The 17,758-nt window shown below is 35.2% G+C and overlaps 1 protein-coding gene across 1 annotated transcript; it reads right to left on the bottom strand.

Annotated features, from left to right (window-relative positions):
* Nucleotides 1-280: 280 nt before the first annotated feature.
* wipf2b (WAS/WASL interacting protein family, member 2b) lies at nt 281-17,044 on the bottom strand. Its single transcript, XM_056479961.1, has 8 exons — nt 16,957-17,044; nt 14,242-14,370; nt 12,669-12,801; nt 9,711-9,824; nt 8,642-9,307; nt 4,602-4,805; nt 2,801-2,902; nt 281-462 (listed from the first exon to the last, which is right to left on the bottom strand). The coding sequence occupies exons 2-8, from the start codon at nt 14,302-14,304 to the stop codon at nt 422-424; spliced, it is 1,323 nt and encodes a 440-aa protein (XP_056335936.1). The 5' UTR covers nt 14,305-14,370; nt 16,957-17,044; the 3' UTR covers nt 281-421.
* Nucleotides 17,045-17,758: the final 714 nt, after the last annotated feature.

Below are 17,758 nucleotides of genomic sequence, written 5' to 3'. Positions count from 1 at the left end.
CACGAGCAGGACAAAATGAACAAAGCAGTAACACGTTTTAGATCTGAGCAACTCACAGTGCATAACATTGTGCGGAGACTGAGAGAACTAAACCATTTATGATGATATGGTCGATATTTTCTTCCCATATCGAGTGCTACCTGTTATTTTAGTCTCTCAGTGCACGGCCAAGTCTTGAAATGTCGAACAAAACATGACGTTGGTCACTATTAATCCATGACTTTCTCACCTCACTCTTTTCTGAATGTAGATGAGCCTCTGCAGCGGTCAACAGTGATGCTTGAATGTTATCCGATTGGGGGGGGGGATGGCTGTTAATAAGGTGCAGGCGTTGTGTCTTTAGATGTGCATGTGAGATTGTCTGTTTAGAAGCGTATAGGTCTGTGTGAAGAACCCTCGTCTCTGATCCAGCTCACAGTGTTTACCTTCCTACAGGTGGCAAAGGCGGCGCTCCTCTCATTACTGCCAAATAAACAGACATCTATGAGTTCAAAAGCAGAGCATGGAAAACAAGCAGCGCATTCCTCAAGCAAGCAAGAGAGAGCTTATTCAAATGAGAAGCGATTAGGCCCACACAGAATCTGCGCACGCAGAATTCAGCAGATTTTTAGCCCAGCATTGATTCTGTTTATTTACTTGAATTAATGTGTGTACATTTAGATTTATTGTTTTTAAATTAATTTCATTTTATATATTGACTAACATGAAAATGTTCATAAGATTCATTCACAATACAGTTTGAACAGTAATATTTTCTGTCCTTTAGTAGATATTGTAAGAGACTTGCTTTGTTTACCAAATAAAGTGGATTTAATTGCATTCTTAACATTAAAGTTTAATATGGTATTATTTTTTACTTCATATATAATTTTTTGTTATGATACTCCCAAAATCATTCCGCATAAATCCGCAGATTTTTAACAAAATTCTCAGCAGAAATAGCAAAACATTTCCGCAGATTCTGTTTGGCCCTAGTGATTCCCAATTATGGCAAACCATTTGGACTTATTTATTCTCAGCACATGAGTTCTTGAAGTCAGCTATTAAATTGTTAATAGTGGAAATATAATTCCTGATATCAACACTGTAAATTGATGTCAACAATTATCACTAGATGAAGTTCAGTTCCTTATATCAACAAACAACATGTCAACTAGGAAAGAATATATCATTATTGATATCATTAAATATCACCACAGACTGCCAATCAAATTGAATTGACACCAAAAAAATTATTTCTTACTAAGCAAGGTTCTATTTTTGCAAATCATAAATACAATTCTTACTAGTAAAGGGTTTATCTTTGATATCAAGTATAGACATTAGCACAAGTAACCACATGTTTACTGTTATCGACAACTGAAATTGCTACTAATAAAAAAAAAAAAAATCATTTGTAGATATCAATAATTACATTGTTACTAGTAAAAAGGTCAATGCCTTATATCAGAAACTTAATGTCACTAATTGCCAATAATTGCAGATATCAAGAATTAACACTTCATGTTATTTTTTATATCTGAAACTATATTTCTGATATCAGCAATAGGGTATATGCACAGAGACTTTTCATTTTCAGTAAGCCAGCTCAAGCGCTTCCGGTGATACCATTTTAGAAATCGCTGCAATTAAGATTTGGTTTCCTTAAAAATCAATTATCTTCACCGTCTGATTGAGATAGGATATAAAATGGGTCTCAAACCAGACTTTAAATTTAACTTCTTAAAGTCAGGCGCTATTTTGGGGTTTCCCCCTGGATTTTGCCTACCCAAATTCAAAAGCTTCCCAAATCCACATGCAGAGATGTAAATGCTAAAGTTTGGTATCATTTTGAAGAAAACCCTTTGAATTTTCAGAAAACACTGTTGAAAGTGATTAAAATAATTGTATATGTTGTCTGTGTTATAATAAACCCCTCCAAAATAAGAGGCACTTTTTTTTGTAAACTCAAAGTTGATAGAGCACCTTTTAGGTTCAGTGTGGTCTGGGTTGCTGTACTTAATTTTGCTGGTTCCTGCACATGTCAGTAATCATAGGAAAAAAAGAAAAATCATAATCTATGCAAAAGTTATTCTATTCCAACTGATGAGAGAACGGAACCACTTATGGGGGTATTGGGCCAGTATGGACCTTTAAAATTTAAAGAATGCCACAGTAATTGATGTCCCGGACTCGGTACGCAGAGTTTAGGAAGTTAAAAGTCATATTTGAAAATATATATATTTACAGTTGAAGTCAGAATTATTAGCCCCCCTGAATTATTAGCCCTGTTTATTTTTTTCTCTCCTAATTTCTGTTTAATGGAAAGATTTTTTTCAACACATTTCTAAACATAATAGTTTTAATAACTCCTCTCTAATAACAGATTTCTTTTATCTTTGCCATGATGACAGTACATAATATTTGACTAGATATTCTTCAAGACACTTCTATACAGCTTAAAGTGACATTTAAAGGCTTAACTAGGTTAATTAGGCAGGTAAGGGTAATTAGGCAAGTTATTGTATAGCGATGGTTTGTACTATAGACTGTCGAAAAAATAAAATAGCTTAAAGGGGCTCATAATTTTGACCTTAAAATTGTTTTTAAAAAATTCAAAAACTGCTTTTATTCTAGGTGAAATAAAACAAATCAGACTTTCTCCAGAAGAAAAAATATTATCAGACATACTGTGAACATTTACTGACAGATATTCTGTGAAGAGCATGCAGCAGCAAGTTGTCATGCTCAATGTAGGATATATTGGTTAAAAATTGAACCAAACCAAGAAGAATCTAACTGTTCTTTTCATGGGACTTACCTCTGTTAGCTTTGCTAGGGTATATCTTTGTGAAGTGTCTGTACTCTTCTGGAGGAGGGAAGTCGTCCAGAGGATGAAATGAATACTTGGACTCAAAATCATCTGACATTTGAAGAGAAAAACCAATATTAGAGAAGAACAACTGTGAGTGACATACTTTTACAATACAAATATTACTGCTCAAGCACAGCCTTGGTAAGCATTAGCCATTTCCTGCCACAAAAAAAATCTGTGATCAAGTTCTTACATGTGTTTCGATTGATTTTAAATGTGCAACAGTAAAAGCTTTCATCAAATAGGCAATTAGACTAAACTTTTGAAGTGAAATGACAATTTAAATGGCTATACTTGTACTGTTGTCTATAGTGACATGGCTGATATTGCCATTGCACAAACAGCTCTATTTTTTATTGGCCTCATAAATGCACTTAAGGAGCAGAGTGAAATGTGCACAGCTTTTTAAAAAAAACTAATCTGTAAGATTCATAATGTGTTGTGCATCTCCTGTTGCACAAATACACAATAAAAAAAAAGATATAAAAACATTGTAAGTACCATTTCTTGAACTATGTCCAGTGCAGTAGTAGGGTTGTCAAAAGTATTGACTTCAGTACTGAGAATTTAAAAACGTCCATTTCCTGTCCATTTCAGCACATTCTTGAACACAATAGCCAATCAGTGGTATTTAAGTACTCACCATATATGACTGATTAGCCGTGAGGGTCATCGGTTTACCACTCTTGACCAAGTGCAAACACAAATACACACACTAAAGCATTTCAAAGCTGCGTCAATCAGTCGATCCATCAGAGGATCACTCATACGGCAATGTTTCCTCTAGGTTTTATTCCAGCTGTGGTGGCAGGCCATTTTTACACAGATCTACCAATTAACGTTACCTGTGGTGTTATTTCAATGACAAACGTCGTGAGCGCAGTATTAGAAGTCGAGATCGCATTTACGAAATAGCCTACGAGCGTGCCGATCTCTTTGCTTGCGCGCCGATTCTTTTCTGCTCGTGCACAAAACTTCTTTCACACCACCTCAAATATAAGCCGTTATATTTGCTATAAACGCTGCTGAGGTGCGATTTAGTGCGTTTATGTAACGAGTATGTCTCCAGCATTTATTAGATTTGCTAGGAATATTTATGAATGCCTCCGCTATTATCTCCGCTTATCTAACATAATAACTTACGATAACGGTCCACAATTAGTAAACCTAAATGGAAAAAATATTAAATGAATAAAATTTTTTTTTTAAAAGAGCAAAATTCAAGATATTACAAAATAAAATTACAAACTACAACATTTTTTGTTTATTTCGCCTGAATTTAAATGTGTAATCATTCTATTTCTGAAGTATTTTAATAAATATATCCATTTAATTAATAAATCTGTTTTGTTCAATAGTACAAAAAGATTAGCTATATTCACTAAGAAATTGATTAAAATATTAATTTTCAAAATATGGTGTACTCATTTTGAACTATATTGAGCACTGTATGTCAGACAGATCAGATCAGCTGATAGACACGGCTTTACAACAATCCAGTCTCCCTGAATCTGTATTTACACTTGGTGAAGAGTGGTAAATCGATGACCCTCACAGTCATATCTGTTTAGCATGTGAACACAATTAAGAACACGCTCAAATATTAACGGTAAAAAGGAATTGGTGCTGAATTTTTAACGAAGTCGATATGTTTGACAACCCCAGGCACTAGAATCCTCGAACGGTGGATGCTGAAATGAGCGGGTGAGGCTGCAGGTGTGGCTGACTGTGAGTTTGAAGGACTCACCTACGAAGGAGCGGGAGATGGAGGTGTGTCCATTTCGGATAGGTGGGGGAGGGGGCGGGGGTCCAGCTGGGGTGCGAGAGGGGGGAGGAGGGGGCTTGCCTCGGCTTGGGGCGTCTGAGCTGGTGCCATGAGTCCGGTAAGGTGGTGGAGGCGGCGGAGGAGCATCACGACCATTCCTCGATGGCTGCCCGGGAACTGGAGGAGCTGGGAAAGCATGGCATATTGACGTCAAGCAAGATACTAGTACCTAGAACTCTAAATCAGGGTTTCTGCAGGTTTCACAAAGGTTTTAAGACCTTTTAAAGACTATCAATAATGAAATTTCAGACTTGTATTGAGCTAAACGCTACGGATTTTTAAATGGCCTATCAAAAAACGAAGTCTGATTAGTTATTTGTTAGCCACTTTTTTTTAAATGAGTCAAAACATTTTTTTTCCAACTTAAAAAAATCTTTAAAACTTGAATAAATGTATGGACAACAGACGGTTGTATTATTATTTTTAAATATTAAGTTTTATTGAGATGTATTGGTAATTGGATGTTTGTTGGATTGATTGGGTAGCTTTGCATAAAGAAAAATTAAGACCCATTTAAATTTTTAAAGACCTGCAAAACAATATTTGAGTGACTTTTAGGGCCTAAAATTTTGTTTTTGAAATGTAAGACTTGTTAAAACTTTACAGACACCCTGTAAATTGCAATTGTCATGCATCATATTTCAACTTTTGAATCTACAAACTGTGTGTGAGATTTAATTAAATTAGGTTGTGTCGACACACAACCACTACACCATCGGCACCGACTTGAAGTGTTTATTTTAATCTGTTTAATCTTGCCATAAAAATGATGACACGAGAAAAAAACAAATCATACAGACTACATCTGTGGGGCATTTATGCTATATACAGACAGTGATATATATAGTTGAATTCAAAATTATTAGTGCTCTCGTGAAATTATTCTTTTAAAAATATTTCCTACATGATTTAAATGGAGAGATTTTTAAACACGTTTAAACACAATAATAGTTTTAATAACTAAGTTCTTAGTGTTTGATCTGATGACAGCACATCACATTTTTCTAGTTATTTTGCAAGACACTAGTATTAACAGCTTAACTTGGTATTTATTTTAACTAGGCAAATTAGGGTAATTCAACAAGGCATTGGACTACAGTGGTTCTATAGACAATTGAGAGAACAGTTTTCCTAAGCGGGCCAATATTGTTCTTAAAAGGTTTTTTTGAACTGTTTTTAATTCAGCAAAATTAAAAAAATAAAATAAAATTGCCATTTGATTTCAATATTAAAATTTTAAGAAATGTTTGCCTTCAACTGTAGATAGAAAAAGAAATTTCCTTTTGTTACACTAAAAAATAAAACAGAAAATGCAAAAGAAAAAAAATTGATATCTAATTTCCTAAATGACTCTAAAAGCACACTACGGTTCGAAGGTTTAGGTTCAAGTGATTTATTTTTAATAAATTAATTCTTTAACTCAACAATAAACCATGAATTGAAAGTGACACAACTAACAATGTCACAAAAAAATTGCAATCAAACTAAGTGGTTTGTTTGATCACTCTATTCAACAAATCATTTCCAAAAATAAAATATACCAGATTCCACAAATACTATAATCACATCAGTAGCAATTAAATGGTGATCTTTCTTCACCATATCAGCATATTGAATTGAATTCTGAAGGAACGTGACAGAAAATTGCAGAAGTGGCTAGTGAAACATGCTAACAGGAATAAGTTGTAAAATTACTATACAATATCACAGCTTTACTAGGGGTGAAACAGACTGCAGTTGATGTATATCCATCCACAAAGATACAAAATCTGCATCGTCACAAAAGCTCTGAGCAATTTTTATTCTCTCATGTAAAAGCAAAGCTAATTCTGTCCTGAATTCTTGTGTTCAGCTCTATTCACCTGTTTTCGTTTCTGTCAGTTAGGCGCCATCTTGTGACTGAGCAATGCGTAGGTTATTATGCTCTATCAGTCGTTTTTGTTTCTGTCAGCTTTGTGTTTTGGCGCCATCTTGTGACTGAGCAATGCGCAGGATATTATGATCCATTATCTTGAATCAGGCGGTTTTATTTCAGTCAGCTTTGCGTTTGTGGCTCAGAACAATATTTTGTGTCTAATTTTCAGATTTTGTGGCAAGTAGTCATGTAATAAGCGGGATAAAGTACATCCAATATGGTTGTTTTCACAGAATAAAGCCCTTCAGACAACAGCTTCACATTGGGCTTTATAATATATATTCAGCGACTACAATCTCCTGGATGTCCTTTATCCCAGGGTTTCTGCAGGTTTCACAAAATCAAATGTAAGACTTTTTAAGACCATTATGAATAAAATTATAGATTTATTTAGGGCTAAACGCTAATGTTGTTTTCTAATGTCCTGGTGGTTGTTTTTTACTAGATTTTGATTTGCTTGTCCTCAGGTGAGTTAACTTTTAATCAAATGTTTTTGTAAAGAAGATGATTAAACCATAAGGGTAAATAAAATTAATAAACAAAACCTTTGCAACAAGTTTTATTAAGTTGGACTGTTGGTGATTGTATGGGTGCTGGACTGATTGTGTAGCTTTACATGGACAAACAATATGCTAGTCCTCTTTAAAATGATTTAAAGGGCACCTATGATGAAAATCTACTTTTGTGAGCAGTTTAGATAGAACTGTGTGTAGGCATAGTGTGTCCACTGTCACATTGGAATGATAAACACAAGTCTCTTTTACATTTTTTGATGTTATAACAGGACCCAAATCCAAGTGATTTTGAGGCACAACGGGACATTGTAGGAGTGTGGTTTTCCCCGCCCACTGATTTGATTGACAGGTGCCATGTTTCTATAATAACACGTAAACATGTCCACAGAACTTTTTTTGCAAATGAACACGGGATTAAAACATGTTACAACTGTGATTTCTATAAGCTTAATAAATGTAAAACATTTTTAAAACAGCATGTCTGTAATGTAGACATTAAAATCATGTAATTCTTAACCGCTATAATCACTGTGGCCGCATCATGGTCAGTAAATGCTAATATGTGCGTGTGTGTACTCACCATTTGTATGAGACTCATCATTTCAGAAAGGCTTGAATAGATTCCATCAATACATGAAACAAACTTACTTGATATTTTTGACTGAGCGGAATGTTAGCTTCATCCGAGTGTGTCTGCCACTATGTATCAGACACGCATGTGGGAACGATTTTTTGGGGATATTGCGATTTGCTTTGTAATTTAACTTTGTAGTCAAGATTCAGCTCAATAATCTGCAAATCGGGGCAACAATTCTCCAACAGCTCCTAAAAATTCTGTTTTTGTTCGGTGTCTGTAACTTTGAAGCCAAAATATTCCCATATTACTGATGTCCTGTTTTTCTTTGATATTAATAAGTCTATTAATGCATCTGAAGCAGCAGACGCCATTATTCCACTTGTCCACGCTTTCCTGTTTTTATTTTTATTGTTTGGTCCACATAGTTTGGTTGTGCAATTCTGATTGGGCAGAACGAAAGTGCACTCACTCAATTGGCTAGTAAGACTGTCACACACAGACGAGACACACATTTGCTCTGGGCGGAGGAAATGAAAAAGTACATATATAATTCAAAATTGCAGCCTCTTGCGATTAGCTAATCGCAACGTTTTAAATTGCAATTCGATTAACCTCAGTGGGAACGGTGGGTGGGGAGAAACAGCTCATTTGGATTTAAAGCCACAGGGTACAAAAACAGCTACACCGTCCTCAGACACCAAAATGGGCTGATTCTGGAGGCTATAATAAAAGATCTGATGGGTATTTTGAGCTGAAACTTTACAGACACATTCCAGAGACACCAAAGGCTTATCTTACATCTTGTAAAAGGGGTAAAATAGGTACCCTTTAAGACTTACAATACAACATTTCAAAGAATTTAAGACTTTTTAAGGCCAAAAAAGCCTTTTTAAGATTGCGTGGACGCCCTGTATCCCTAACATATCCACCAGTTTTTAGCGACACAACAGCTTACCTGCTCCTCGTCCAGGGGGCTCTCGTGCTGGAGGAGGGGGTCTGCCAGCCTGCGGGGTGGGTGATGGAGGTGGAGGCGGTGCATGTCCACGGGTCGGTGTGTGTCCAGCAGCTGAAGGCTTCTTGCTGAGCGAGTTGTGTCTCTGGGGCAGTTCAGGGGCTGCTTCATTCACAGGACTGGAGGGTCCATTGGAAAGCCCAGACTGCTGGCGATACGGAGGAGGAGGCGGGGCCAGAGAGGAAGAGGAGGATGAAGAAGAGCGGCTGCTCGCAGGAGACGGAGGAGGTTTAACAGGCGGAGGGGGGGCATTTTCCCGCACTGGTGCTGGAGAGGGTCCGCGCTGCTCTGGAGTCGGGGGAAGAGGCTTTTCTCGATTGTACAAGGGTGCGTTGGCCTTCTGCAGTGGAGCAGGAGGAGCGTTACCACGTCGGGACATTGGGGGAGGTGGAGGCGGAGCAGAAGAGCTGTGCTTCATACCTGGAGAGGGGCTGCTGCCTCCAGCGGGGGAACGGGACAGATCAGGAAGGGACGGTCTCTGCGGACGGCTTGACTCAGGAGGAGAGGTCTGCTGAGAGGGACTGTCGGGGTCTTCGTGATTGCCGGGGGGGCGAGGGGCAGCAGAGCGAGTGCCATGAGGGTGCAATGCAGACCGGCCTGCAGAACCATCTGTAACATAGCACAACCAGACCAATGAAACAATCAACTGTAACTCTGTCCATATTCATTAATTTTCCTTCGGCAGAATGAACCGCCAACTATTCCAGTATATGTTTTACAGAGCAAATGCCCTTTCAAAAGTCAGCATTGCGCAATAAAAATGTTAATAATTTTGTTATTGAACATTTAATGATGTAGACAAGCTTTCCAAGATAACCCTACTGTAGATGAATCTGGAATTAAATTGTAAAATATAGTAAAATTATTTAAAATCATCTGTATTATGAATTCTAAGTCATATTATATTGTGATTCTTCAAACTGTAACCCAAACACACGCTGCTCAATAGTGGGAGTAAAAATGTCTATGTTTTTGGTAAGCTGCTTCTTTAAATACACAACAATTAACACACCTCCAACGGGTCGCAATTTTGGGACGCCACCCTGAAACAAGCCTCCCACTGGCTGCACCGGTGCTGAAGAACCACCTCCACTGCTGGACACACCTCCACCGCTTCCTTTCGGATCTGAAGAAACACAAAACACTCATGGAGCAGTATAAATTGATACACCGCTGTTTAAAAGTCTGCCAATGACTACTTTAACACATCAAAGACACATCAAATTGATTACAAGTCAGACAGTCATAATGTCATTAAAAGATTTATATTTCAAATGAATTCTGATCTTAAGCATTAAAATATTAAATACGCCAATATTAACAATCAAATCAGCATATTTGAATGATATATGAAGGTTATTGCAACATTGAATATTGAAAAGAGTTATTAAATGGTAATATTTCACAATATTTGTATACATGTTTCCCATTTAAGTCAAATATCAAATTCCCTGACTTTTACTGACTAAAAAACTCATCGATGACATCAAATGGACAAAAAAGGCTGCGGTTGTGCTTTTATTACAATATTAAAACAATATTATAGGGATGCACCAAAGTGAAAATTCTTGCCTGAAACCAAAATCTGAAAAAAGGAAATCAAGGCAGAAAACCAAAACAAATAATGGCAATTATTAGTACCACTCCTTTAAGACTATGACTATGTACTAACCTTACTAAAATCAAGACATTGCAATTACAAAAAATTATATAAGTTTCAAAAAATAAATCAATTAGAAATCATGAAAATATTTATTTAGCACATTTTAGGGTTATCACTTCTGGGGATAGGAAATTCAGAGAGATAGCCATCTAGATGTTGAGTTGTTGAGCGTGTCGTTAGTCTAGCTAAGATATTAGAGAGTGTATTTAAATAGGACCAGGGCATAATTTAACATTTTGGTCAAATTTTAAAAATATCTAGCAGAAATTTGGCTACAATCTGATAATCACACATATAGTAGCCCAAGTCAGAACAGAATAGCCTACCTATTATCATTTGAGGGACTTTCTTGCAGGATTTTACTGCACAAATCAGACATCTAGTTAAGCCTGGTATATACTCGACACGTTTACTAGTTTGCTTGAGTGCGAGTGGCGAATGTGACATCATCGCTGTGTTTGCGGAGGTTGGCTTTGGGTGCGCGCGACATGAGACATTTGAGACTCGAGCGAACGGTTTGTGCGGCTCTGCGTTCGATTTACGTTGAATATGAAACAGTTTGAAGAGATTTTTTGTCTGCAACTATGACTGTACAGACATCTTTATAATCCGTCCATGCGTAATCATAGGGATAACCAGATGACCAATAATTCTTGACTAGAAATTGCAACAGCCGTGGGAGAAGAAGGTTTTTGTTAAAAACCTGAGGGATAAGTTTGTTAAAGCCAAAAGAGGTCCTGACAAGTGGAGACCCAGGTACACAATTACAGAAGTATGTTTTTCCACCATTTATAGGTTTAACACTGATATATTTTTTAGAATTTTTAACAAAACAATTGTATAGTTACAAAACTAAAATTAAGGAACAAAATATTTCTTTGATAACTGAAAAGGAATGTTTGAACCGGTCAGTTTACAGTGTACTGATGCCCTGTTTCTCTAGGCTTTATTGGTGATAATGGTCAGGAACGTTAGACCATTATTGCCTTTTTAGCATATAAGTACAGGATAGAAACTAGCCGGACTTTAATGTGTGAACTGTGGGGTGGGCTTAATCTAAAATAAAAATCTGTAATTTTGTCATTTTTTGCTTTTATTCTTGCCATAATAAAAATATATTTGTGGAGCAACCCATGTTCTGTTGTCAATAATATTTTAATAAACTTTAATTGGTAAAACTGTCCAATATGAACAAAAGCAAATGATGCAACAAAGTTTGATTTAAAAAAATCTTGAGTGGTTGTAAAAATGCTTATAATCATTCAAATAACTTTTTCAGATAATAAAAATGATGAGTTTAATGTTCTTGAATGATATTAATGAATGACTTAGTTCTGGAAACTACTTCTGTTTATCCATCTGATTTTACGGTCAGTTTCTTTTGACCACCCTTTGTCATTTTAAAGAATATCACAACGAATGCATATAAAAGTCTCATCCGTTTCGTGAGGTGCGTGTGCAGTCAGCGGAGGTCCGTGATGTAGAGACCGATGAAAGTATAAATCAGGCTTAATGACAATTATCTTTTTTTCAGTGCTCTGATCTCCTCCTGCACTGCTCCCTCTCTGTTTCTCCACACCCATTGTGGTCTGGATCATTTCGCATTCGCGTTGATTTATTTCCGCATTTAAGTAATGATCTTTATAACACAGATGAAGTGTAGAGGATTCGAAGACACACTGCAGACATGCTGCTTCAGACAAGCACGTGCAGGCCACGGTTCCTGGCGATGTTGTTTCGATGACAAAAACCTTTCAGCAGAAAACTGAAAATGCACTTTTAGGCTAGTATCGGTAGCCGAATATTCAGTGCATCCCTAAATAATGTTACAATGATAACAATATTAAAAAAGTATTATCATTTTGCTTTACTTCAATAGCCACTATGAGAACAACAATGGATAATTTACTTTAAAAATGTTTTGAAGCCAAAGCTCTACAAATGTATATTACCATGGCATGTTAGCATTAGCTAACAAGTACAAGCTAACCATAACAACAGGCTTGATACAGCATAATATAAAAAATATCGAAAAAATTGAATTTATTAAAAAAGCAAAAAATAAAACCCCTGACTTTCCAGGACTTGGACAAAAATATATGAAAAAACTTGGAATAGACCTTGAGAAATGAGAAATGTGTATATTTGGTCAAATAAATGCAGACTTGATGAGCAATAGAGATGTAGGTTGTGTCTGGGTAAAGTATTAGTTTTTATAGGGTATTAGTTTAATGTGCATGAACAAAAACCTGAAAGCCTCTAAATACATGAGCTCTCACAGTGTCTGTCAGCAGTTTTTGCACTTACTCTCAATCAAAGGAGCGCTCCTGTCATTGACTCCGGTCGTTTTCTTCAACTTGGCCCCTTTGCAGATGTCCGAGAGCAGAGCGCCCCTGCCCTTGGCTTCATCTCGGCTCAGCTTGGGAGGAGTTGTGTTTGCCTGTGGAAGAAGTGACTGTTTGAGTGGATGTAGGTCTGCAGCTAATGATAAATCTATTAACTAATTTATTAATTATTTGACTAATGTAAATGATACATTTTATACAAAAGTCCATAATTTGACATTATTTAACCGCAGCTTAGACATTAAAGGGGACCTATTAGGCAAAAATCACTTTTATAAGGTGTTTAACCACAGTTGTGTGGCAACATTCTGTGAATACAACCCGCTTATACTGATAAATATGTATTCCTTCTACATTTTATAATCACACTTGATAAAAACAGTCTGCAGAAACACTTTGATTGACATTCTCCCTTTGTATGTGACATCAGAGGGGGAAAGCCCCGCCCATTAGTGACGATCTCTCCCTCATTAGCATAGGAGTTATGCTGCAGTCACACTAGAGTTTTGAGCTTGCGAAATTCTGTCGGACGGCGCTGCGAAAAGGGGCGGGGTTAAACAAGATGATTAGACATTAAATAAAGCAAGCGATTGGTCCATGTTTTTAAATTCCTGTCCAGAGAGGTCATGTTTTGACCCTCGATTGGTCTCACGCAGTCAAGTGATACGATTCGCAGGTCAGAGTTCACCAAGCTTGAACTTTCCAACGCAATGATCTTCGAAACCTGAAGCATGACCTTGCGTTTCCGGTCTGACGCATTCGTATGCGTATGAATGGAAGTCTATGGGGAGAAAAGTGCTGTATGACCGCAGCTTTAGTCTTGTTTTTATATCTGCCACTATGCTGACAAACAGGCTTTTATAGCTCCGCCCTCTTTTTAAAAGAGCACAATCTCATTTGAATTTAAAGCAACAGTCAAAACTTTCAAAGAGTAATAAACATTATTTGTGTGGTATTTTGAGATGAAACTTCCCATACACACTTTAGGGACATCAGAGACTTTTTACATTTTGTAAAAATGTGTAAAGCACGTCCCCTTTAATGTACCATGAAAAAGTCCATATGTAAAGCCCATGACAACATCAATATAGATAAAAACATAATACTAACTTTAATAACATCTTCAAGTTTCAATAAAAATTTAAACCAAATAAATAAGTAAAAGTTACAAAAAAAAATGACATAAAAATGATTTCTAAGCGCAGTTTTCGATGAATACCTAATTTAAAAATCAATCATTTTAAAAACATCCATCAAAGAGTTCTGACCATATCAATCGTCTAGATATCTTTAGTATTTCATATGGTCATGTCTGGTCTCAAGTGTCCTTCATATACGGTTGTGTCGATCTTTTGCAAGTGTCCTATTCCATTTGCCACTGTTCTTACATGTACAAACTAATAAAAGAGAAAGAATGTTCTTAATCTGAATGGTGAAACTGCACATCCATGTGTTAATGAGGTCATTTATAGTGCTGGCCATGCAATAAAAGTAAGAAAGTCTTTAAAGAAACCAGCCAGCTAAAAGGTACTGACCTGGCTGAGAGTGGGTGGAGGCGGGGGTCCAGCGGGTGGAGGGGGAGGGGGAGGAATGGGCATCTTGGATCTGTGTCCGGTGTTTGAAGCTGAGAGTGTGTGACAGTTAAAACTTCATGAAGACGTCACCTGACGAAATAGAAAATAAACATACATTAAAAATCTGAAAATACAGTACATTAAACAGTTTGGGGTCTGTAAGATTTGTGCAAGGCTGTATTATTTGATTAAAATAAAATGTAAAAACGGCAATAATAACCACAACTAATCCAGACTTTGAATAGATGCAACTCTGGACCACAAAACCAATAGTAAGTGTGCAATTTCGGAAATTGAGATTTATACATAAATCTGAATGTTAAATAAGCTTTCCATTGATGTATTGCTGGGAACAATATGAAAGCCTAATTATAAAGAAAATTGTCTTTAAAATTGTCCAAATAAAGTTCTTGTGGATATGCATGTTACTAATAAAAGATAAAGTCTTGATATATTAACGCAAGGAAATGTACTAAATGTAATAGAACATGATGTTTAATTAATATTGTAATAATTTTGTGATTTTGAAAAAGAAAAATCCAACATTTTGACCCATAAAATGTGTTTTAGGCCATTTCCAAAATATACCTGTGCATAACACTGGTTTCGTGGTCGAGGGTCATAGATTTTGCTTAGGAGAGGTTATTCATTTCTGTGATACAAATATGATATTCACCATAATTAATTATATTATAATAATCAAAATAGTATATTATATTATAATGTATAAATTAATAATAAGCATCATAATAAGTTGCCAGAAAACATAAACCTTCAACATTTTAATCAAAACCAAACCAAAACATTTTAATATGCAGATTTGCTACTCAAAAAACAAAAAAAACAAAAAAAAAAACATTTTGCCATTTTCAATATGAATTTCAGTAAAACTGCTTTTTTAAATGATTTTATTGACTAAAATGATAGCATTTGTTTACTGCTCAATGTTTTTTTTATAGAAACCATGACACATTTTGTCCAGTATTACTGCATCAACAGAAATAAGAAAACGCATTTAAAGCATTTTTCACAATATTAAACAAGTAATTTCTGTTATACAAACATACATTTTATCATAATTTATAATATGATATCAAAATAGTATATTATGTCAAAATTAATAAGCATCATAATTGCGGTTGCCACATGACCCTTCACAAATTATTTTAATATGCAGATTTGCTACTCAAAAAAATTTACCATTCTCAATGGACTTCAGTGGAAACTGCTATTTTTAGAATAATTTTATTGACTAAAGTCACAGCATTTATTTGCTGCTCAATATTGTTTTACAGAAACTATGATACACTTTGTCCATTATTACTGCATAAACAGAAAATAAAAAATGCACTTATTTCAAAGAATTTTTTGCAATATTAAGCAATGATTTTTTCTGTGATATAAACATTATTTTAATCATAACTAATAATATAATATCAAAATAGTATATTATAATGTCAAAATCAATGATAAGCATCATATTGGTAGTTGTCAGTACATAATCCTTCACAAATCATTTTAATACGCAGATTTTGCTACTCTAAAAATGATCATCAATATAGAATTCAGTGGAAACTGCTACTTTTTAAAAATAATTTTATTGACTAAAATGACAGCATTTATTTGCCGCTTAATTTTTTTTCCCAAAGAAACCATGATCCATTTTGGTCAGTTTTAGTGCATCAACAGAAGTAGAAAACATTCATTCTAATTATTTTTTATTTTTATTTAATTATTACATACAATTAATTTCTGAATATCTTAATGCATCCTTGCATAATACAAGCACCAATAACCCACTGAAAAACATTGACCCCCTTTACACTGACATTCAGGTAAAGTTGGTTTTATATTCGTTCATTTTAACACTCCCGATATTGTTTACCTATGCTACTTTAATTATTTGGTCTGAAATATCATGACTTCAAAACAACATTAGCACTATTCAACTGACTGTGAACAATGTTGTACCATGATAGTCATTGGCTGCTAATATGATTTTCCTATTTAGAATTCCTAAATAATAATTTTGCGAAATGATATTAAGGAGAAAGTTTGAATGTGCAAATGTAGAACCAACTTTACCTCAATTACCCTGACAATCTGAAATCTTGCATATGATATACGTTGTCCTCGTTAACGGATCAACCACTGGAGCTCAGATAACAGGAATGCAGCTTAACGGGATTTCTTTATTTCTAACGTTACTAGTTAGCTTTATTAGGAAGAAAGATGGAAACTGAATTACAACCAGTGTAAAATTATACATTTATATAGGATCTCCGTTTTTCTGAAGCCCATGTTTGCTTATTAGCACAATGTTTAACGTTACGGTATTATAAATCAGAGTAGCTGCTCAGGGAATCTAGAGGAAAACAATTGTATGCTATGTAAACAACACGGCCTGCAGCCTAACGCATACTTCATTCAGCTAATTTCAGATATAGAACCAGTAAATACGTGTGCTTAAATTAGGTTTATGCATGACTCGTTATTTACACGTAAATGTATTTATTTGTGAATTAGCTAGACTTTAGCCTTAGCTTAGCTTGGCCTCGGCAGGTGCGTCGGTCACGTCAAGACGTTTCCCGACGCTGCGTGGAAAGAAAATGTCCCGTTTTGTCGAGCCTGGCATAATACGTTCATGAAATGTGATAAAACAATGTTTGTGCCTACTTTTTTTTCCGGAATGTTCTATGATTTCGCAAACCGGGTTCCCCTCAGACATGATCCCGCGCATCAATCGCCTTGATTTGCTCCCCAGTTCGGACCGGAAATTGCGTCACTACAGGTCTTCACGTGAATATGTTTATTGATTTACAAAGCCTCTGTTTTCTCAGAAATATCGAACGCAAAGCAAAGATAATCTGATGTACTTGTGACGCTTTTTTATTGTTAGGATTGGCGGTAAGATGTATCGTAAATGTATCTTTTATTAAGTTGTATTTTTATGTTGTTTTCAATCTTTAATATATAGATAGACCACAAATCATCCTCTCGTGAATACTATAAACATTATAATATGACATGGGTTAAAATATTACTTGGAAAGAAATTCATTTATAACTAATTACAGTAAAACATTTATAGTCATTATAGTAGCCATTATCATTTATTTTCAGTAACTTATTTTTTCTTTTACATTTTAATATAAATTTATTGTTGAATTTTGGCAGTTTATTTGAATCTATTGTTTATTTTATAATACTGCAATTATTAGAATATTATAATTACATTGTTGTTTGTTTCTTTTATACTAATTTTTTAATTCATTAAAACATTTTCATTAATATTTTCATTATTTCATGACAATATTTTTTATCATTTAGACGTTCAAATTAAAATGTAATTTATTCATTTTATCTATATTTTTTAAAGCTTTTTCCAACATTTTAAGTCCTTGTTAATTTTTTGAGTTCATTCAGTTTCAAATTTTGCTCTGTTCTCTCTTCCTCTCTTGCTCTCAATTTCAATTTCA

Source organism: Danio aesculapii, chromosome 19 (genome assembly GCF_903798145.1).
Source record: "Danio aesculapii chromosome 19, fDanAes4.1, whole genome shotgun sequence".
Taxonomy (NCBI): Eukaryota; Metazoa; Chordata; class Actinopteri; order Cypriniformes; family Danionidae; genus Danio; species Danio aesculapii.
The sequence above is the reverse complement of the archived record's forward strand: the minus strand, read 5'-3'. Positions and strand labels throughout refer to the sequence as shown.

What these genes read in the sequence shown, in the direction of transcription:
- wipf2b (XM_056479961.1), bottom strand. Translation starts at nt 14,304, where the DNA reads ATGCCCATTCCTCCCCCTCCCCCTCCACCCGCTGGACCCCCGCCTCCA. An exon ending in GCCCCCTGGACGAGGAGCAG is followed by an intron (nt 4,806 to 8,641) that starts GTAAGCTGTTGT and finishes ATGCTTTCCCAG; the next exon opens with CTCCTCCAGTTCCCGGGCAG. An exon ending in CATCTCCCGCTCCTTCGTAG is followed by an intron (nt 2,903 to 4,601) that starts GTGAGTCCTTCA and finishes TTCAAATGTCAG; the next exon opens with ATGATTTTGAGTCCAAGTAT.